Genomic DNA, 22,067 nt, shown 5'->3' with positions numbered 1-22,067 from the left:
TCCAACCATCTAAATATTTGTCTACTCATTCAGTTGGTATGCTGTAAAAAGATTTATCTATTCAAACTCGAGTGAGAAATCCAATGACATATGTTCCTGAATGATTATGAGTATCCAAAGTCACGAGGACACTGTCCACCAAGACTATTGGGTGGCACTGGCAAGGTAAAGAGGACGGCCTGGTTGGTAGATTCGGATCGGTTGAAGGCTGAGTCATGGGGGGGCAGAAAGTTGACTTGGTGACTCAGTTGAGTTAAATCATAATTTCTATAATGCATTTTATATAAATAGATGAAAAATGTAAGCATGTGAGGACTCTATGGTTGACTTTTTTTTTTATCAACTGTGACAAAGTAACATGTAATAATAAGCAGTAAAGTTTGTGATATTTCATAATTCACAAAATAATAAAAAATAATAAAGAACATTTCATAGGGCGGAGCCAGGATTTTCTTGAAGGGCGGACCGACAGTCCAACCTCTGCATCCGGGTAGGGTCAAATTGAATTTAAATCCAAAAAATACATAACGCAATTAAAAAATTTTATTTTTTTCATTGGCCAGGGTGAAGCCATGGCGTAGGCGGCCCTCCCTCCCTCCGCCCCTATCTGCAAAAAACAATAAGCTTACATCGCTCCACATTCACACATATTTTCCCAGCCATGAGACATGAAACTTTTTATCCTGAAATAATTTTTCCTACTCCTAAAGCGTAGGTGGCCCCCCTCCCTCCGCCCCTATCTCTCATAACAAAAAACAATAAGCTTACATCGCTCCATATTCACACATATTCTCTTAGCCGTGAGACATAAAACTTTTTAGCCGTGAGACATGAAACTTTTTATCCTGAAATAATTTTTCCTGCTCCTAAACTCCCCTTATTGGACAAGGTCCGGGCAAAAGCCAAACTTAGTTTGGGCTCAAGTTTTATTAGGACGGATGGCTAAAAACACCCGATGCCTTCTCCATCTCTTCATGCTAAATGAACTTCGTATTAGAAAATTTGGAAATGTAAGCCCCTTTTGGAGATCATACAAAATTGAGGACCCAAATAAAAATTGCCAAACATTTTATTTTCCTGCTAGCGGTCAGCCTTCTAACCTCGTAAAGTAAATGAAGAATCCAGAATTTGGAAAGTCCGAACCGTTTCTGAAACTCACCGACCTCTAACGGTGACGGTGTCCGAGTTGGAACGCCGTTGAGATCTGCAGACAGCAAGCTTCGGTCTCCAGGAAGAGGACACCAAAGTAATTTCAGGTATAGACAAGGATGCGCGGGAGAATACGATTCCATAAAATGCCGCAGCTGAAGCTGCCGTCTTCGTCAATTCGCGTCTGCTTGACTTGCGAAACAGAGAGGGCGGGGAAGGGGGAAAGGATCACAGAGTTGTGGGGAGTGTCGGAGAACGCAGGTGTGGAGAATTCATGGCCGACGAGTTGGAGAAGAAAGCCGCTGGGGCCTTCGTAGACGATAACTTCGAACTAGCTTGCGATCTCTACTCGCAGGCCATCGACATGGACCCGACCAACGCGGACTTCTTCGCCAATCGAGCACAAGCCAATATCAAGCTCAAGAGATACACAGGTTTCCCCCTGCCCAACCCCTGCGGTTCGGTGCGCTTTGTTGGTTGTTTGGATGGAATTCTGGGGTTGCGTTATCTTGTAATCTAGGGTTCCGGTAATGGGATGTTTATGGACTCCTTGTTGCTGTTACCGTGTTGTTCTGCATCTATTTTTCTATTTTTGGCGAGATCTGCTTGATAGGGGTGTAGTTCATGGTCTTGTTGCTGCTGTTGAATGGAGGCGTATAACTCAGTTCTTTGTTCATGCACTTTTCAAGTGAATCTAACCAGTAGGAATGTCAACAGATTTCATGTGTTTGCTGTCAAATTTTCTCGAGAAGGCCATGTTGGTTGGTTTTTCCTAGAGGGGTAGGAGAAGCCTATGAGAGTTGTATGCTGAAAAAAAAGCTTTTGGTTTCCATAAATTGGTCTGTCCTCCATTAATTAACAAAAGGATGGACAGATGTCTTTTTCTTTTGAGTTGATAACGTGATACTTGGGGAACATACTATTAGTTAGTTTGGCTGGGTGCATTGCTATTTGATATTATGCCTGCGTTATGCTTTCCTTCTGTTTGTGGGTCCAATGATGCTCAAGGGATCGGGAAGAAGTTCTCTTTTGGCTGGAGCTGGTTGTTGGCTTCATCCGTCATTTGTTTCGGAAGACTCCGTTTTGGTGAATGGGTTCGATTGAGATTTACGAGGTTTCTCGTCTACGCAATTTCATTAGCCCACTACGTAAGGAGCATAAGGGGTAGCTGACCTTCTTGTGCTTGTTACGTAGCGAAAATTGCAATAATTTTTCGTATTTCCTTTTTCATTTTGTCTTGGTTTTTGCTATGTTCTTAGTTTCCCAGAATGGTTATGGATGTTATGAGCTTAAAACTTTCTTTGAGTAGGTGAATTGATGGCTGATCTTCTTTTGGTAGTATCATCATTGTACTAATTGACAAAGATTATTGTACAGAGGCTGTTGCTGATGCAAACAGGGCGATTGAATTGGATCCTTCAATGGCTAAAGCTTATTTGCGGAAAGGGTAGGCATGGGAGTTTGATTGGGTTTTGTTAGCAATTCTTATTCTGTTTTTACAGTTCATACAGGAAATTCACAATAGATTAGCTCTGTATCACTTGTTATTGCGCTAGTGGGTCCGAATGATAAAAAATTTATGGATAATCCTGAGGACTGTAAAGCTTCTTAATAATTATTGCTTATTATTTTATATTGACTTTCTCAATATCTTTTTGAAAAGCTTATGGCATGTGTGGCTTCCATAGAAAAATATGCACTTGTTTCATTGAGGAAAATTTATCCCTTGTTGGTCGTTTATTGTCAGTGGTCAACGATTGTGTAGCCATGCAAAAGTTAGGTGTTGGTACCTATCAAATTAACATGGTGAATGGTTCCATTTACATGCTTCAACATCACAGGCAGCTCTAGGCCATTCTGAAACTGTTTTCCTTGTTGTTCCTTTATTCATTTCTATTTTTTTTTTACCTTGTTGTTGCTTTATTGATGTCCTCTTCTTCTCTGGTCAATGGGCCGGGGGCATTTCTTCTGTAACTAAATCTTACTGTTGCTGCATTTGGCTCCAATAGTAGGTTCTCTTTCCTAATAATACGTTGAGCTTACTTCACATGGCCTTCAAAAGCTGTCCTAGCTGATCCTTAAAAAAGAGTTGCTAACCTAATATGAACATGCTGAAGAGATGCCTTTCTTACTAGTAGTTTGATCCATTGTCACAAATATCCCGTTTTATTAAAAAATAATGTGATAAGTATGTCAAATATAACTCAGCTAAAAAAACCAATAAAACATGTATTTTTGAACAAGATGCCAGAAAATAAAAATCACGTACCTCTGCAAGCTTTCCTCCTTTTGCGTTTTGTTGTTAGTTGTTAGATATTATTTGCCAGATTGTTAGTTTCGATTTTCTAATTTTCATTTGTTGCTTATCTAGCCACTTTTAAATATCTTCTTATTAATTTCTAATTTATTTTATTTTTACCCAAATTTTATGATTTTTTTTATTTTTTTTACTTTTAAAAAAATTGCCAAGATTTCCCTGATAAATGCAATTATGTGGTACTATACCCTAGAAAAACCTTGCTGTTTAATTTCTGTAGGCCTTAAACGATATATGTGACAATGGTTTGATCAGAATTTTGTTCTTGACACCTTGCTATGTAGTTGTCCTACAGTGGCTTCACAAGAAATCTGTATTGAAATAGAAGATAGGCTTCTTAGAAAAAAAAATGTGATTTGTGGGTTGCCCAAGCTTAAATTAAATGAAAGTGGTTGATGGGGTGCAACTCGGTCGATTTTGAAATAGAAGATACGCTTTCTCTATTCTTAGATAAAGTATTAAATCATGACCTTGAAGAAGTTAGACACTAATGCCACATATCCTTGCCTTGTAAAGGTTTACAAAGATAACCTTTATTCTTTCTTTGCCTATAACGTAACGATCTTGTAGGCTTAGAATAACTAAATAAAGAACATAAGGACCAATGACGCATAAAATTAACTATAATCCAAGAGGTACACAAGAAATAGTATATGTTTTCTGAAGTAAATAGGAAGTTTCTGTTCTTATCAAGGTTAAATTAGACTGCTACATGAGGATACTACCTGACAAGTGGAAAATGGGTATGAGTGCGGACATGGTCGCAGATGTGCAGAATTTGAAAAAAGACTTGCGTGTGGAGACATAGTTGTGTATAGATATGTTCATGTGTGCAAACAAGTCAAACTGAAAATATGGTTTTTAATTTTTAAGCAAGAAAAATAGCAAGCAATACATTCATGAATGACAAATTCATAATTTGTAAACTAATAAACAATAACAAGGTAATCAACATATATTAAATTAATTTAATTAAACACAAAAAATTAAAAAGGTAGAAATGGACTTGGCCAGAGTTGACCAAGTCCATGCTTTGGATCACTATAGCCATGAAGGCATGGACCAGTACCACACTTGACACACCATTGACCATGTCCATGGTGAGTCCAGAGCCTGCACCCATGTTTGCGCCTGTTTCTGGCTGTGCCAGCATGGTTGTGGTGCCTTCATAGCCGTTTCCTTGTTACATAGAAAAATCGTGTTCACTTGGTCTACTTTTTGTCATGTTTTGCCGTTGTTGCTGGTGGAAAGATGCCTATGTAGTTATGTGGCTCTGTTCACTGTTGACCAGTTTCTTCTTCTTTTTCTTCTTTCATGATTTCTTTTGTTTGGTCCAGATTGTGCCAGTGCATAATAAAGATGCTGCAGTATGTGTGTGTCTGTGTGTGCATGCGTGCGTCTATCTGTCTGTCCATCTGTATGTTCATTTATACGTGTGCAATCGATCTGATTCTATCTACCTTGAAGAGAGAACAATTTAATTCCTATACCTAGCTTATCCTTGGTGTGTGATTTTTGAACAAAGGCTCCTTTCCTTCCATGTATCTACTATCAAGGAAATTTGCTCTTTTCAGAGTGCATAACCTATTTTGAGTCTTTTTGATACGTGCCTTTTATATGGCTTTAATTCTTCCATGAAGCAGCTTGGGTCTATAGTGCTTGGTGACCCTTTGCCCAGCATATATGTATGTGTACATGTGTTTCAAGAACATTCACATATATTTGTTTTAATGTTCTGCAAGATTTATTGGTTAATTACTGTTTCAGTTGTTGATTCCTTTTTTACTGTCCGGCTTTTATATTTATAATGGACATTGGACAACATAACAAGCCTACAGAATTATACCTTGGTCAGTTTGCTAGTTGCAGCTACCTTGATTTTTTTGTTAGTATTTTCTAATCTGATGACTTTCAGTTTAATTACTGAGTTCTGTGTCCCTGTCTCTGTGAATGCTATGCTTATAAACGGTTGTATTTCTGCCCAGTACTGCATGTATCCAACTTGAAGAGTTTGAGACAGCGATGGAAGCACTTAAGAAAGGTGCTTCGTTGGACCCAAAGAACATGAAGTTCGGTGATTTGATTGAGGAGTGTGACAAGGGCATTGCAGGTATCCATGTAGTTCTTGATTCCATGCAATTAATTTCTGAATCAGGTGTCATTTCAACTAGCTTTTTCATTTCTTTGAAAAAAAATCTGTTGAACCCTGGCACTGGCTAGAGGTTTTCTTAATCATTTTATTTGTAAGATCTTCAAGTTGCTATGGTTCTCAAGGTGACAAATGATGCTTAGCTTGGTTTCTCTCAGTTGTGTTTTCAGTCAACCAACATGTGGGAAAGAGCTCATGTTTTCAAATGCATTATTTGAACTTGCATTTTTTCTTTTCATTTGATTATGCAGAAGAGGTGAGTAATAGCTGTAAGTCATTGGTTCCCAATAACCATCTGACTGCTGTTTCTTCATCACTTGGATTTCTGTCAGACGGTACCAACACTGCAAATGGACATGATGTTAGACATGGCTACAACCATACAAGTTCAGAAGTGTCAGTTCCGAAGCCAAAATATAGGTTGTTATGTTCTATGTTGACATTTTTTTTCTTCCTTTTTTTTTGGGTGTTTGCCAAGAAAACCTCTAACCTAGTTCTTGATTGATATGTCTGTTTGGGTGTCTGCTTCTTTGAGTTAGTAGTGACTTGTTTCTGTGGATTTTGATTGTTCTGCATAGTAAAGCAAGTGCTTGGAACTTGTGTTTTTAAAATAATTTTATCAATTGGTTTGGCTTTTAAGTTTTATTTTGCTAAATCTGTATCTGAATAGTTGCGTTCAGATACTTATCTGCAGCCATCGCGAAGAGAAATACAGCAATTCATGTTATTTTTGTTGGTTCATCTGCTTAATTACCAATCATGCTTCTGTTCTTGATTCCAGTATATTTACAGGGTGCAACTTTGTTTCACTTTTATCTGCAGACATGAATACTACCAGAAGCCTGACCAAGTTGTCTTGACCATTTTTGCCAAGGGAATATCATCAGAATATATTAAGATCGATTTTGGAGAACAGTTGGTCTGTCACTATTTTCTTCAAGCTTCCACTATTGTATTCTTTTCGAAGTTTTCTTCCTTTTATGCTTATTCTTGTACTTTTCTTTCTTTTTTTCCCTTTCCCAGTTAAGTGTGATCATTGAAGTTCCCAATGAGGAGATTTTCTGTTTTCAGCCACGGCTATTTGCCAAGGTATTAGGAATTTTCTCTTGTTTTATTTTGGAATTTCAAATGCTTTGCTTATTGATGGCTTACTGTATCATGGGCATAACTGAGAGAGGTGATACAAAGAAAATAGAAGCTTGATGGCAAGAAGCTGCTGAGAGGAATTGGCAAGTGGAAAAATTTATCATTGCATTCCTGTTATCTTTTTGGTGCAAAGGTTACAGATAATGTGTTTTCTGAGGGATTCGGGTGTACGATGTTTTGGTACTTTTTCAAACTCCTTTTTTCCTCATTTTGGCAGATATAATGGTGTAGAATTCCTGTAAGACAGTACTGACATCAAGGAACTCAGTGTTTATACAACCATTGCATCTCTTTGGCTAGACCTAGAAGTTTGATTTACCTTTTCATGATTTCATTTAAATGACCAATACCACTCAAATCAATGGATGTAACAAGTTGAATGCTGAAAAAATGTATTGATTGGAGTTCTTATATTTTTCTTATCTTGGGTCGACCGTGACTACCAGACAGCCTCAACTTATGTTAGCAATCATCTGCACGCATTCAAATTTTGCTACAAATGGAGAAAACAGTTACATGAATTGGAAAGCTTTGTGGAAGTAGATTGAGGTTGGGAAATGAGGATTGTATCTACATGTGAGTCTTTAAGCTGCAGGAAATATTGTCATCATGTGGACAAGACTTGTGAGTAGTCTTTATGTGTGGGAACTGGGGCTTGTTGGGTCCTGCTTGACTGGTTTGCAATCTCAAGAATTCAATGTTACTAGTTTGGTTATCCACGGATGCTCTTTGACTGTACTGCCATTTTTGAACATTGGGTGTATGTGCTTTTTAGAAAAGGCTACTTATAATCTTATATCCAAATTGAAGGTCCTGTCCGAAGTTTTTATCAAGTGTTACGTCCTGAGGCCTTTAGGGGGCTATGCTGACCTGGAAACTAGCCTGCTCAGGTCATGTTCAACCTTGTCATTAAGAGCTTTTTCCCCCTTTCTGTGCAGATTTTGCCTCAAAGGTGCAGGTGTACCATTTTGTCAACAAAAATAGAAATTCGTCTTTTCAAAGCTGATGAATCTATTAATTGGACATCTCTCGAATACAAGGGTGGAGTATCTACTTCGCAGAGGCTGCACTCATTGTCTGGTAAATTTGATTTTCATGAGTTGATGAGTTTGTCTTTTCCTTTGACTTTGTATTGCCACACATGAATCAAAGATCAGGTTTTAGGTATCTACCTCGGGCAGGTTTCTGTTTTTTCTACACGTGCATGTGTGTGTGCATGCCTGCATGTCTGTGCGTGCATGATTATTCGTGTTGAGACTTGAGAGAGAAGGGGAAGAGAGAGGCGATTGACAGCTGGAATCTAATTCGGTTTTCTTTCTTTTTGCCAAGTAGAGACAAGACCCCGGCCTGCATATCCATCCTCGAAAAGCAAGGGAACCGACTGGGATAAGCTGGAAGCTGAAGTTAAAAGAGAGGTGTGTCTTTAAGAATCAGGTTATCTGTAGTGGTTCTCTTCTCTTAGGGGTTTACCTGATTGATTGTTGAAAAATGACATCACACCACCTTTGCTTCCATTGTCTTTCAGGAGAAGGATGAGAAGTTGGAAGGAGATGCTGCTTTAAACAAGTTGTTCCGTGATATATACCAGAATGCGGATGAGGATACCAGACGCGCGATGAAAAAATCTTTTGTAAGTAACTGCATCAACTTTTTGGCATCATATTGAGATGTTTGCTTTTTGTGTTAACCTGTTACTATCTGACACCTTTATGCCACTCGAATACGTATTATATAACAAAGAACCATTGATTATGCGATGATAATGGGAATGATTTGTCCCTTTTTTGCTGCTTTTTTTGGGGCTGACAGGTGGAGTCAAATGGCACAGTGCTGTCAACGAATTGGAAGGACGTTGGCTCAAAAACGGTTGAGGGCAGTGCTCCTGATGGGATGGAGATGAAGAAATGGGAATACTAGTGGTTTTATTCTCCATCTCTGTTTTCATGGCATGGAGTGTTTCGGGAGCAATCCTGTTTTGTCTCTTCTGTTTTCGGTTTAAATGTGATCAATCTGTTGGACAGAGACTTTCCTGCCTGCTAATTTGTCTGTCCATAGTTGATTTTTTGTCAGTGGGTTTGAAGAAATAATTTCCATCCTTCTAAGGTTGATTATGTTGGTCTACTGGGGAGGGGCCTGGCTTCTCCGAGTCATGTATCTTGGGATGTTGAGAAATTTATTTGGTGGTCAAGCTGTGTTCATTTCAATGATCGTTTATTTTGTTACTAGTTAAATATCTTTAATTTCGAACAGTAAAAAGAGGACCTTGTTGTGTGTATCCATCGAAGCACAGGGATTTTAGGTTTTGCGGAGGCTCGTAAGCGAGGGATTATTGTAAAAAGAACAAATCCCATTACTTGTTTCGCGTTTTACATTGACATTTTAATCCTCATATTAGAGATCTTTCTTAAGATCTGATTTCTATGGGGTATAGGGCATTTGAGTTTTCAGACATGCAAGCAAAATTTTTATTTTTTGCAACCGCAAAAATTGAAGGTTTGTTTATCGACAATGTGGAAAAATATCTCATGACATTTTTAATGAATTTACCATATTGCTAATGGTATAGAAGTAAAGTTCTCAAAAACTTACACCATTAAAAAACAGTGAGATGTACAAAATCCGCATATCTTTTAAGACAAAATTAACATATAAAATAAGCTTATACACGATATGCTGATATGATTCCAACTCGTGTTGCTGTTATGAAGGGTCAATTGAACCTGTTCTTCCTACTGTGAGTTAATCAGGCCTGCTGTAGGAGTCCGACGGATTCGAGCGCCGCAAATGAATCTTCCATGCAAGCGTGGGACGAATGCCGCTCCATATAATGAGTGAGAACAAGGTAGACACGGTTTTTTCGTGGTTCGACCATTGGGCCATGTTTTGCGTGGTGAAAGAACTCTTTTATGTTTCGGTATATAGGGGCCATAATCTGTCACAATACACAGATCTCTCAGGTTAGAGATTTTTCCTCACTCGTCCTCATCCTATTACCGCTGACCTTGGGTCCGTCATTTCACTTTGATGCTTTCTCTCTTTTAGCGTAGACAAATCCGTTTAAACTGTTAATTTCGTCCAAAGTGACAGTTCTGTTGTACGTGTGGGCTGCTATAAGCACTTAAAAATCAGCAATTCAACTTTCTTTGGCTTAACAAATTTTATTTATACCATATTTTTTAAAAGTAAGCTTTACATCATCTTTTAAGTTTTCGGACATGAAAACTGCATCTATATGGTTAAATCTCTTGAAAATACCAACATGGATATAAAGAAATCATCTTATATATTATGTATAATTAAGGCTGATTAAATATCCAGCTTGCACTCAATTAGCAAACTCGTGTTAGCCTCTTGTCTTGGGCTGTCTTAAGTGGTGGTTAGCCGTTAGCGGATAGGAAGGATGTGATCCAGAGTTCCAAACATCTAAAAACAATAGGATGAAGGAGGTACCTTTTCGATGTGGAAGCTCCTGCCTCTGTAGTCTCGGTGGCTTGGGTGAACTTATGGTTACTCTCTTCAACTCGAGAGTAGCGCCTGCTATTGTTTGCAGTCTAAACTATAGAATACAAGAGAATCAAACTCTAAACTAATAGAATACAAGAGAATCAAACTGTTGGTTGGGCTTTCATCAGTCCTCCAACCTCATCGGCGATGCTATGCCTATCGGTTTATATGTCTTTTTGGTCTGCTATGCTACATGATCTAACAATGGACAATGGGATCGACTTAGAGGTTTTCCAGAAAGCAGAGACAGTTGGATGAGCAAGGAATCAAAATCCAGAGCGCTGATAAAGAAAATGAGGTAAGGCTTATTATGGAAAAATCAACGACGATATCTTTCTTCTTCATAACGGCCTGATCCTCTTTTAACATTTTATGTCTTCACAGGGTGGCAGCATTCACTTGTACGCCCTTATAAGAATCCTTGAAATCTTCCCTGACCTTGGGTGAAGATGTACCATTAATGCGAGGGCGGAGGGCCCAAGTTACAGGGACTACCCCCGCTGGCTGGGGTCACCAGCATTCTACTGGCGATCTATAAAGCATATATAACGACAGAGAAGGGCACAGAAAGAGCGAGAGAGAGAGACCAATGGCGGAGGTGGCAAAGAACGTATGGCACTTCCTCCTTGTCTTGTCTGTGGTGTTGCTGTTGCCGGAGAGGGGGAAGGGGAACGTTGCGGCGGCGAAGGATAAGCAGATGATCTTCGGTCTGTTTGATGTGCCGAAGGCAGCCCTGAGGAACGTGGCGCTGAAGAAGGTGACCACAAAGTCGGTGACGTTACAGGGCACCGTCGTCGTCAACAACCCCAACTTCTTCAGCATCCCCATGGGAGAGGTCCCCTTCGCCTTCAAAAGCTCCGGAAGGTAGCTAGTTCGAAGCTTCCCCACCTTCTTTCGTTGTTATTATCATCATTATTACGTTTAGTTCTGTGCGCCGGAATATTATCGCTATCTCCAAACGGTAGTGTCTGAATTCGTTGGCTGTTGACAGGGTCATCGCTTCAGGGGTGGTTCCCGATCAAGGTTCGCTACCGGCGTGGAAAGAAAAAACGTTTGACGTCCCGGTGGAGATTCCATACAGCATCGTCAAGACCATGACCCTGGACGTAGCCGGCGATGGAGATATCGACTATGAGTTGGACGTCACCCTTAAATTCCGCATGCCCATTATTGGGAAGATGATCACAATTCCGCTCAACAAATCAGGGGAGATCAAGATTTTATAGGACAGGGCAGATCAAGCTCTTCCACATGCATATTAACTTGGAGGGTAGGTGCTCAAATGAATGAAACAACGGTCTTTGCTGCAACTCCCAGAACATGCGGCCGACTCATAATTTCTTTCTAGTTAATCGTGCTTGTGTTTTTGCTTATATATTTGTCCTTTGGAGAAGTGTGAGATGCCAACAGATGTGATCTACATCTGATTCTCTGTGTTTATAACATTTCAGCTTTGCGGAACAAGATTTGTTTCTATCCTTGCATTAGTTTGGACGATCTATGTTGTCTCCTGCTCTAGTTTTGATTTCTTCTTTTCTTTCCTCCTTTTCTGTAGAACATGACTGAATGTAGATGACGCTTTAGATAATGTTATTTGCATGTAAAATCATGGATTTTCCGATTCAAAAGATTGAAACTCGGGTCTTCTAATCATATTTTGCATTAAATTTGTAAGATCCAAGGCATATTTTCTGCCATAAAATGCATGCAGACTATTTTTATAAAATTGGATCAACAAAATCTGACAAGGTTGAGATCTTGCCAGTGGGTGAAGGTGCTGTTCAGAGGACCAACGTCCCTCTCTTCTATATATAGATATATGTATTCACAAGCACAATGGTAAGACCTGGACAGCCAGCAGCTCAAAGCTTTAGGCTGAGACAAATCCAAACATCAGGAGTAACACCCTTAAACGTGCATTTTCAACTCATCTGGACATGCGTACGTGTTGTTATCATCTTTAACTTTAAGTTCATGAAATTATACATTCAATGTATATATATATAAAAACATTTTCACATCTTAGAGGAGATGGAACAGGAAACAGGTGGTGTTGAACATAAAAAGAGCCTGGAAGCAAGAGGAATTCATAATTTCTGAAGACAAGACTCAGTTAACATTGAACGGGCAGCTAATTTTCTCTCCAACGTAAAATATCCTACAGTCAAAATAAAATTGAATCCATTATTAACGATTGGGATGCTTCTCCGTTTGACTGAATAGTCTCTCTAACAAAGGAGGGCCACCATAGAGGTCAACAGAAATCGAATTCACTAATATACTCTCTCCCCCAGGTCCAGCAAAAATCTTGCTAAATTCTCCTGTTTTTCTCCCCAAGAGATCTCATTGTTGGGATTTCCCCATCTGGATAGTCTTGCGTCGATACGGGTCCATATCTGTTTCAGACCCTAAGTATAAACACTCGTGTCTTGTGATGGTGTGAGACACATTCAATTTTTACCGTCTGGGTAATCGGTCCCCTTAGCCATACGTGAATTGCCTGTCCCCATTACTGGGCTGCCATGGCTGAGGAGAGAAACCCATTGCCGCCACCGTCACCGCCGCTGCCAATGCTGCTGGGGAACGACTCTATGGGGACTGTAGCCGTTCTTCCAACAGCCGTCGACATTCAGTCGGCGGTCGCCTCTACAGGTTCTTCTTCCGCCCTTATGAAATACATGAATCATGAATGCTTATTTTCGATTTCTGTATTTTCGTTTTTTGTGCGCGGTCTTTGATTCCTCTCAAAGTTCCAACAATGGGTTATGGGCCCACACCACGCTTCCGCTGCGCGTGTTTCCCTTTGCATTCTGTCTTCACGCAAAGGGAATAGGGCAGAAACTAGGGGCGCCGGATTTCGGCCTAAGGCAGGCATCGGCCGGCCATTAGGCGACGACCGGACCTCTGCGTCCTGGCGCGACCCGCTGGCAGCCACCCACGCCGTTGGGTGGCCTGCCGGTGGTCTTTTTCGGCGTCGTTTCAGCCGCCCAACAGAAGGAAAAGAACATGAGAAGGAACAGGGAAGAGGTTGGCCTTCAGTTAAAGGGCGTCTGAAGGAAGGGAGGCCACCGGCGGGTTCACCGTCATCGGTCGGCCCCGACAGCACCCGCCGGCGCCCACCCAAAGTCGCCCGTCACCCTCCCCATTGCCGTTTTTTTTTTCAAATCATGCCCTAATATGCAAAATAGGCACAGGGAGGGCGACGACCGGTCATAAGTATGCTGGCGACTTAGCCGTCGTCGGACGGCGCCGTGAGAGTCGCCGGCGCCCACCCAAGGCTTCACTCAGCCCGTCGGAGAAGAACCCACTGTTCCCTGCGTTCGGTGTTTTGCAGAGGAGCGGCAGTTTCTTGCTGCCTGAAACCGCTCGCTCGGTCAAGCGGGATACGGTCGAGTGGGAGACGGTCGGACCTGGGTCGAATCATGTTGAGCCGACCCGGATCCATAATGCTTAATAAAAAAAAAAATTTCTTGTTGCCGCTCGTCTTCCGCCGGCTCGCCTTTTTTTGATTTCCTTTTCGGGTCTTTTCGAACTGATTCAGAGTTGTTTGAGACCAGTTCTTTTCCTTTTCGAACTGGTTCATCTAGTTTTCCACCGATTCGGTTCATTTAGGACTGATACGAGACCGGTTCTAAGCTAGAGGAAGCTGGTATATGTGTTTTTATGCTAATTTAAGGTGATTAATGGATTGGTTCGATCATTTTAGATCGATACGGGACCGATTCATTATGTTTTATGGAGCTTTAATGAATAACTTAGATAGCATTAAGTTGATTATGCATAAATGATTCATGTGTTTCATTTTATATGTGATTTTATAACATATTCTTGTATTATGTTTTGTTTAGGATTATGCTAAAGTTAATTTTGTTGCATGATCATAAAGTTTGTACGATAACACTAATGTAAAGAGCCTATGATTAGTTAAATCATGTGATACCTCACTAAAGTGACTACGCATAATTTAAAGGCACATTAGTGTTTCATTTTGTACTTATTCTTATTTGAAGTAACATAATTACCCAAAGGTAGTGTGTTATGTTCAGAAGAATAAGTAGAGTAAAATAGGAAAATAGATCCTTACATAGTTCTGTCATTTTACACCCAAATGTATTATGCTTAGCTATAGTTTGGATTTACATTTCCTAGTTTTAGTAGATAAAGTTAAGACGGAATACATGTGTGTATTAGGTATATTACCAAAGTAGTATCCTAATGACCCCGGATATTTGTCTTGAAAATAGTAGACATAAAGAGCCTTTTATTTAGTTTACTGTTCCATATGGTTTGTCTCATATGATGCATGTCAACTTATCGATGTCTTTTGTCATCTGCAGTGCCTGGTTCTATTTATTTTAATGGCTCAAATTCTATCCATTTACTTGATAATTCAAATTATGCTGAATGGAAAGAAAATTTTGTGTTTACATTGGGGTATATGGATCTGGATATGGCTTTGAGGTGACCTGAGCCACCTCCTCTTACACCACAAAGTACACATAATGAAACAGTGTACTTTGACAAGTGGGAGCATTCTAACTGACTAAGCTTGTTGCTTTTGCAATCAAGGGTCGCTAAGAACATACGTGGTGCTGTCCCACATTGTAGAACGGTGAGAGAGTTCTTGGATGCAGTTGAGGCTCAGTTTGTCAGTTGTCATAAAGCCAGAGCCAGTACCCTAATGTCAAAGTTAATATCTATGAAATATCAAGGTTGGGGTAACATTCGCCAATATATGTTAGAAATGAGGAACATTGCTTCTTAATTGAATGACATGAAGTTGACTATTTCTGAATCTTTCTTGGTATTCTATACTTTGACCTCTTTACCAGCTGAATGTACTCCTTTTAAGATCAGTTACAACACACATAATACTGAATGGACATTCAATGAATTGATGTCTAAGTGTGTTGAAGAGGATGAAAGAATGAAGGGTGAGAAGTTGCAAAGTGCACATATGGTTTCTCACTCTAGGGCTAGTAAATTTGACATAAAGAAAAGTTTAATGAAAAAGAGTGCCAAGAAGAAGTCAACATTGCAAACTGCTTCTCAAACTGTGCAGACTAACTTAGCTCCTATAAAGTGTTTCTTTTGCAAGAAAAAGGGGCATAAGAAATTAGACTGCATCAAGTACAAAAATTGATTAGAGAAGAAAGGTAACATGTCATTTGTTTCACTTGAAAGTAATATGTTATATGTTCCTATTAATAACTGGTGGATTGACTTTAGTGCTACTGTGCATATTGCCAATTCTTTACATGACTTTCTGAGCCAAAGGGAACCAACACTACATGAGAAGAACATTTTCTCAGGAAACAAAATGCGCTCACATGTGAAGATTGTAGGACAATGCCAGATTAGGCTTGATACTGGTTTTGTTTTGGATCTTCATGATATTTTCTTTGTTCCATCATATAGTAGAAACTTAATTTCTGTATCAAGACTGGACAAATTTGATTTCTGCTTAAAGTTTGAGAATTCAAAGATGTTCATTTATAAAGATCTTGTTGAAATTGGTTCTGTTATTTTGTGTGATGGTTTGTACAAATTGAATGTGAAGATCCAATCTCTTGAATTGTTGGTTTCTAGTCATTGTATAAGTGGTAATAAGCGTAGTACCATAAAGAATGATTGATACATGCTATGGCACCGCCGTTTGGGTCATATCTCTGAAAAGAGAATAAGGAGACTCATAAGTGAAGGGATCTTACGATCTCTTGATTTTACAGATAACGACATATGTGTAGATTGCATAAAGACAAAACAAACTAACATATATATAGAAGGTACCGAGCGATGTACTGAAAAAATAAAGAATTGTTCACACAGATGTTTGTGGACCTTTCCCTCCTTATTACACAGGCAAAAAGTATTTTGACACCTTTATAGATGACTATTCTTGGTATTTGCATCTCTACTTAATCTTTGAAAAATCCGATGTGTGTCAAGTTTTCAAGGACTATAAGAAAGAAGTAGAGAAACAAACCGGTGAGATTATCAATATAGTCAGGTTAGATAGAGGTGGTGAATATTATGGTAGGTTCATTGAGATGAGACAAAGGGAGGGACCATTAGCGCAGTTTCTAAAGGAAGAAGGCATTGTGCCTCAATACACTATGCCAAACAGTGCCTACCAAAATGGTGTTGCTGAAAAAAGAAATCATACGCTTAAAGAAATGGTTAGAGCTATGTTAAATTACTCTACTCTCCTTCTAACCTTGTGGGGTGAAGCTCTCAGGACAACAGTGCATATCCAAAATAGGGTTCCTACTAAAGTTGTTCCTACAACTCCTTACGAGTTATGGACAGGTAGGAAACCTTCTCTTTCTTATATGCACATATGGAGATGTCCTGCTGAAGCTAAATTGTATAACCTATACATAAAAGCTTTTGATTCTAGAATAACCATTGGTTTCTTTATTGGTTATCCAGAAAGATCGAAAGGCTATAGGTTTTATTGTCCATCTCATACACCACATATTGTGGAAACAGATAAGGCTAAGTTCCTAGAAAATGATTCATTTGGGTTAGATGCATTACAAAACCTCACTTTTGAGGAAATACATGATACTGAATGTAGACCTGATAAAGAGAATGTAAATGTGTATGATTATGTTGTCTCTCGTGATGACATGAATGCAAATCATACAGACAATGCATCAGATCCCTGTTCATAGAACTACAAGGGCCAAGAGATCTGCCATATCATTAGATTATGTGGTATACGTACAAGAGCCTAGTGATTTCATAGATGTTATCCTTTCACGTTCATTGAAGCCGTTGAAAACAAACAATACAGACACTGGATTAACGCCATGAAAAAAAAGCTTGACTCTATGGCTAAAAATCAGACATGGAGCCTTGTGTCGTTGCTTGAAGGAGTAAAACCTGTAGGATGTAAATGAGTCTATAAGACCAAGAGGGACTCTAAAGGCAACATAGAGATATACAAGGTAAGATTGGTTGCTAAAGGATTCGTACAAATAGAGGGCATTGACTATATTGAGACATCATATTGTCTCTGATAAATAGTCAATTGTCTCTGATAAAGAGTCAATGAGGATTGTCCTTGCACTTGTAGCTCATTTTGACTTAGAGCTACATCAGATGAATGTGAAAACAGCTTTCTTGAATGGTGATTTGGATGAAGAGGTATATATGGATCAACCTCAAGGGTTTTCTGAGAGTGGTAAAAATCATTTGGTTTACAAGCTTAATAAAGCGATTTATGGACTTAAACAAGCCTCACGTCAATGGTACATTAAGTTTTTCGAAGTCATTACGACTTTTGGGTTTACAGAAAACATCATTGATCGATGTGTGTATCTTAAGACATGTAAGAGTAAGTTCATAATTTTGAATTTATACGTGGATGACATTTTGCTTGCTTCAAATGATCTTCAATTGCTAATAGAGACCAAACATTTTCTCGCATCTCATTTTGAGATGAAGGACATAGGTGAAGCTTCATTTGTTCTCGACATTGAGATTCGTCGAGACAGATCTAAATGTGTTTTAAGTCTCTCCCAATCAGCATACATCAATAAAGTTCTTAAAAGATATGGGATGGAGAATTGTTCTCTTATTTCAGCACTCATAGCTAAAGGTGATAAATTGAGCCTAAATGATTGTCCAAAGGGCGAATTTGAAAAGGCACAAATGATCAACATTTCATATGTATCAGTAGTTGGCAGCTTGCAGTATGCGCAGATTTGCACTAGGCCTGACATTTCCTTTGCTGTTGGCATGCTTGGTAGATTTAAGTCTAATTCAAGCATGGCACATTGGAAGGTCGTAAAGAGAGTCATGCGGTACTTGCAAGGGACAAAAGATTACATGTTGACATATCGCAATGTGGACCATTTAGAAGTGATTGACTATTCTGATGCCGATCTTAGAGGATGTACCGATAGTAGAAAGTCTACTACTGGTTTTTGATTTTCTTCTATCAGGAGGTGCCATCTCATGGGGGAGTAAAAAGCAGACTGTGACTGCTGCTCACACCATGGAAGCAGAATTCATTGCATTATATGAGACTACATCACAGACAATTTGGATAAGAAATTTCATTTCACAGCTCAAGGTAGTGGAATCTATTGATAGACCACTTAAGGTTCACTGTGATAATGAAACTGCAATGTCTTTTTCCAATAACAACAAAAGTACTACTTCTTGTAAGCATATGGAACTTAAGTATTTTGTTGTTACGGAAAGGACAGAGAATCAACTAGTGTGTATTCAACACATTGGGACTACGGATATGGTTGCAGATCCTCTTACTAAAGCGCTAGCATCTGATATGTTTTTTGAACATGTTAAGAGGATGAGTTTGTGTAGTTCAATGTAAACACACTATTATGCAAACATTTATGAATGTGATCACATACAGTTTGTTGATTCTTATTAAGTTTGTTGTCTATTTATTTTGTCTTCTCATTTGTTTGTTGAGAAGTTTTGTAAGACAACAAGGTGAGACCTTGGAATGGATTTTAAGGCTAGTCCATTCATTTTGTTTACCCTCGATATCGACTTGGACTAGTGGGAGATTGTTGGGATTTCTCCATCTGGATAGTCCTGCGTCGATACGGGTCCATATCCGTTTCAGACCCTAAGTATAAATACTTGTGTCTTGATGGTGTGAGACACATTCAGTTTTTACCGTTTGGGTAATCGGTCCCCTTAGCCATACGTGAATTGCTTGTTCCCATCACTGGGCTGCCATGACTGAGGAGAGAAACCCATTGCCGCTGCCGCCATCGCCAATGGCGCTGGGAAACGACTCTATGGGGACTATAGCCGTTCTTCCAACAGCCGCCGACATTTAGTCGGTGGTCGCCTCTACAGGTTCTTCTTCCGCCCTTATGAAACACATGAATCATGAATGCTTATTTTCGATTTCTGCATTTTCGTTTTTTGTGCGCTATCTTTGATTCCTCGCAAAGTTCCAACACTCATCACCAATCGTTCTCCAAGCATGCATAATGTCTTTGAACAAGGGCAAAGAATTGGTGCCAACACTGCTAAACCAGGCCCCTTTCTTTTTAAAATATATCTTCGTGCAAATGGGATGCCAAAGACTAGTGGCAGAGATCAATTTACAACCCAAAAAGATCAAGTTGCCCGCATTGACCTTTCTTATTCTTCCGATACTAACTCCTCCCTCCATTGTTATTTGCCGGACAATATTTGCACTCACGCAGTTCGACAGGATTTTTTAACCTTTTTACTGACTTTAATTGCAGAAGGTTGTTCTCTTTATAAAAATGAAAAATAATGCACCAATCAAAATTTTATAAGGGCGCATTAAGGTCAATGGTTTTGAATCAACTGAAAATTAGAGTCATGAAATCCAATAGATCCGTTAGATGTCAGTGATTTCCAAGCATTTATATTCATGGATTTGGTTTGTACATCTTAATGATGAAGGCAGATCTGGCCATGCAGAATATACATGTTTGAATCCATGAATTTACATTATGGAACATGATGAATTAAAAAAAAAAGGCAATGGGTAGTTTCAGTTCGTATATTTTTTTCTTGTTTTTCTTTCAATTATTCATTTGCTTTAGATGATTACCGCTGGTTAAATGGTTGGGTGACTTTGAAAACCAAAATCATCTTTTACTCACACAAACTCTCTCTTTCACTTTATATATAAATCATCATTTACTCACACAAACTATCTCTATTTTGTGACGAAAGAAGATTATTGAAAGAAAATTGCTGCTAAAATTGAACATTATGACCTTTATTAAAGTTTTAAAATGGTCACTATTTTCAAAATCTATAAGCAAAGACGGGGTTAAAAGTAGAAAGCTTTCCTTTCCAAAGTTTCATAAGGCCGTGCAAATAGGCACTAAGACAACCCTTATTTGTGCCATGCACCAGCCTTTTTAGCTCAGAAAGTGCATAAGGTGAAGCAGAAATTTTGATGCAAATAAATTGGAAACTGGGAAGGAAAGTTCAACAATATCAGATCGAGTATCACAGTCTCTCTAATCTCTAAGAATAAGGAAAATTATATATATTATGTGAGATGCGACACATATTCTGGTGAAAAGTTACCAAAGACAGATGTGACAAATTGATTATTCGAGCTCATCTGCATCTGAACATTTAGCGGATCGCAATATGGTCTCTTTCAGAGAGAGAAAGAGGGAGGGAGAGAGAGGAGAATGGGATCCATAAATGCTCTCTAACGTGTCCCGAAGTCATGTGGTTACGGAAACTCTACCGCGCCATCTTCTTACACGCATGCTTGCGAACCGCTTCCAGATCTCACGTCTCCGAACTTACAAATTATAAATTCGACGAAAAAGATAGGAGGCGGAGACGAAGGGGAGAAGAGGGAGAGAAAATAAGAAGAAAACGAATTATGGCTCAGCTGGTAAACAAGGCTAAGAATTTCGTGGCGGATAAGTTGGCGAGCGTGAAGAAGCCGGAGGCGGAGGTGAAAGATGTGTCGTTCAAGGGGGTAACCCGGCAGTTCGCTACCTTCCACAGCACCGTTGCCATTGCCAACCCCTACGACCATGACATCCCCATTGGCAAGATCTCCTATTCCCTCAAGAGCGCCAAGAGGTCTTGGTCTCTATCTCTTCTCTGTCAGGCTGATCGATTTCTATTGATTAGCTTAGCTTTATTATATCATCTAACTGCAAGTTTTAAATAAAGATTGGAATATGAAAGCTCCATTAACTCCCGTGTGCGGCTATTATACATCTTAAAAGGGATATGCAGGGCATGTACGCTTTTAATCATATGTATGTTTCAATTTCAGGAGATCTTTAATGGATTTTGTCATTTCTTGGCAGTATCTACCTTTCCTTGCTGGATATTTCATGTATGCTTGTTCTAGCTACGTTGGCTGTGTTAATTTGACCATCTCTCATTCTATTTGTTGGTGCAATGTCCAGGGAGATTGCTTCAGGGGTGATCCGTGACCCTGGTTCGATCGTTGCGAACAAGTCAACGAACTTGGAGGTTCCTGTGAATATTCCCTATGACGTCCTGCTGAGCTTAGCGAAGGATGTTGGCAAGGATTGGGACATCGACTATGAACTGCATCTTGGGTTCTCTATGCACCTCCCCATTGTGGGGCACTTCACACTTCCCCTTACCAATGCGGGAGAGATCAAGCTTCCTACTCTGTCTGATATCTTTTAGCTCATGCTCCCTGCAGAATAAGTATTGAGCTCCTTTGGAGAGCTCTGTAGTTGATAAAGATAGTTCTCTTGTTAGAACTTTTAAGGGACAAGTTGCTGAATCCTTTGTTTTGTCTTTCATATGATAATGTCTGTATCCTTCTACTGTTTTTATAAATTTTACTTTCTTTCTAATTGGTTTCCCCCTTGTTCTTTTATAGTTCCTGTCTGAAGCAAAAAAAGACACATTAACAAGAAATACACAAAAAGTTTTATGTGGTTTGATCACATATGACCTACATCATGATGAGCCGCTCCTCCCTCTCTTCACTTGTTTACTTGGAAAGAAAGGAGTGTGTTTGTCAAAGAGGAAACCTATCTACATCCAGCTGCACTCATGGAGGGCATTGTTATAAGGCAACAATCAAGATTGATGTTGCTAAAACTAATAGACCTGTAGCGGATGAACATGGAAAGTTCTCTGCTGTAACAGAAAATCTTCCTCCTGTAATTGCTATCTCCAAGTGATCTGATCTCTGATAGCTGTAAATCAAAATCAAAGGAGGAAAACTTAAAAAAACTGTATTCAAAACACTACAAAGGAAACAACAGAGCAATCTTCAATCACATGAAAACGTTATAGTGAGATTGAGATTGT

The 22,067-nt window shown here is 39.3% G+C and overlaps 3 protein-coding genes across 5 annotated transcripts; all 3 read left to right on the top strand.

The window, feature by feature from the left end:
* Positions 1 to 1,330: 1,330 nt before the first annotated feature.
* LOC116266961 (protein SGT1 homolog A-like) lies at positions 1,331 to 8,965 on the top strand. Of its 3 annotated transcripts, none has more exons than XM_031648501.2 (10): positions 1,331 to 1,583; positions 2,527 to 2,596; positions 5,452 to 5,576; positions 5,948 to 6,035; positions 6,438 to 6,534; positions 6,639 to 6,704; positions 7,700 to 7,841; positions 8,091 to 8,176; positions 8,287 to 8,391; positions 8,571 to 8,965. In XM_031648501.2, exons 1-10 carry the CDS (start codon positions 1,424 to 1,426, stop codon positions 8,676 to 8,678), a joined length of 1,047 nt encoding a protein of 348 aa, XP_031504361.1. In that variant the 5' UTR covers positions 1,331 to 1,423; the 3' UTR covers positions 8,679 to 8,965. The 3 variants fall into 3 exon arrangements, with proteins under 3 accessions (XP_031504361.1, XP_031504360.1, XP_031504359.1); XM_031648500.2 differs by having other exon boundaries at positions 5,867 to 6,035; positions 8,094 to 8,176; XM_031648499.2 differs by having other exon boundaries at positions 5,867 to 6,035.
* Positions 8,966 to 10,854: 1,889 nt separating this feature from the next.
* Positions 10,855 to 11,491, top strand: LOC116267075 (late embryogenesis abundant protein Lea14-A-like). The gene is made up of 2 exons (XM_031648635.1): positions 10,855 to 11,129; positions 11,257 to 11,491. Exons 1-2 carry the CDS (start codon positions 10,855 to 10,857, stop codon positions 11,489 to 11,491), a joined length of 510 nt encoding a protein of 169 aa, XP_031504495.1.
* A 9,029-nt stretch (positions 11,492 to 20,520) lies between these two features.
* LOC116267111 (late embryogenesis abundant protein Lea14-A-like) lies at positions 20,521 to 21,604 on the top strand. The gene is made up of 2 exons (XM_031648685.2): positions 20,521 to 20,846; positions 21,182 to 21,604. The coding sequence occupies exons 1-2, from the start codon at positions 20,641 to 20,643 to the stop codon at positions 21,429 to 21,431; spliced, it is 456 nt and encodes a 151-aa protein (XP_031504545.1). The 5' UTR covers positions 20,521 to 20,640; the 3' UTR covers positions 21,432 to 21,604.
* Positions 21,605 to 22,067: the final 463 nt, after the last annotated feature.

Source organism: Nymphaea colorata, chromosome 13, assembly GCF_008831285.2.
Source record: "Nymphaea colorata isolate Beijing-Zhang1983 chromosome 13, ASM883128v2, whole genome shotgun sequence".
NCBI lineage: Eukaryota > Viridiplantae > Streptophyta > Magnoliopsida > Nymphaeales > Nymphaeaceae > Nymphaea > Nymphaea colorata.
This window is presented reverse-complemented; position numbering and strand designations above follow the sequence as displayed.

What these genes read in the sequence shown, in the direction of transcription:
- LOC116266961 (XM_031648499.2), top strand. Translation starts at nt 1,424, where the DNA reads ATGGCCGACGAGTTGGAGAAGAAAGCCGCTGGGGCCTTCGTAGACGAT. An exon ending in GTTCCGAAGCCAAAATATAG is followed by an intron (nt 6,036 to 6,437) that starts GTTGTTATGTTC and finishes TTTTATCTGCAG; the next exon opens with ACATGAATACTACCAGAAGC. An exon ending in GAGGCTGCACTCATTGTCTG is followed by an intron (nt 7,842 to 8,090) that starts GTAAATTTGATT and finishes CTTTTTGCCAAG; the next exon opens with TAGAGACAAGACCCCGGCCT.
- LOC116267111 (XM_031648685.2), top strand. Translation starts at nt 20,641, where the DNA reads ATGGCTCAGCTGGTAAACAAGGCTAAGAATTTCGTGGCGGATAAGTTG. An exon ending in TCCCTCAAGAGCGCCAAGAG is followed by an intron (nt 20,847 to 21,181) that starts GTCTTGGTCTCT and finishes TGCAATGTCCAG; the next exon opens with GGAGATTGCTTCAGGGGTGA.
- LOC116267075 (XM_031648635.1), top strand. Translation starts at nt 10,855, where the DNA reads ATGGCGGAGGTGGCAAAGAACGTATGGCACTTCCTCCTTGTCTTGTCT. An exon ending in GCCTTCAAAAGCTCCGGAAG is followed by an intron (nt 11,130 to 11,256) that starts GTAGCTAGTTCG and finishes GGCTGTTGACAG; the next exon opens with GGTCATCGCTTCAGGGGTGG.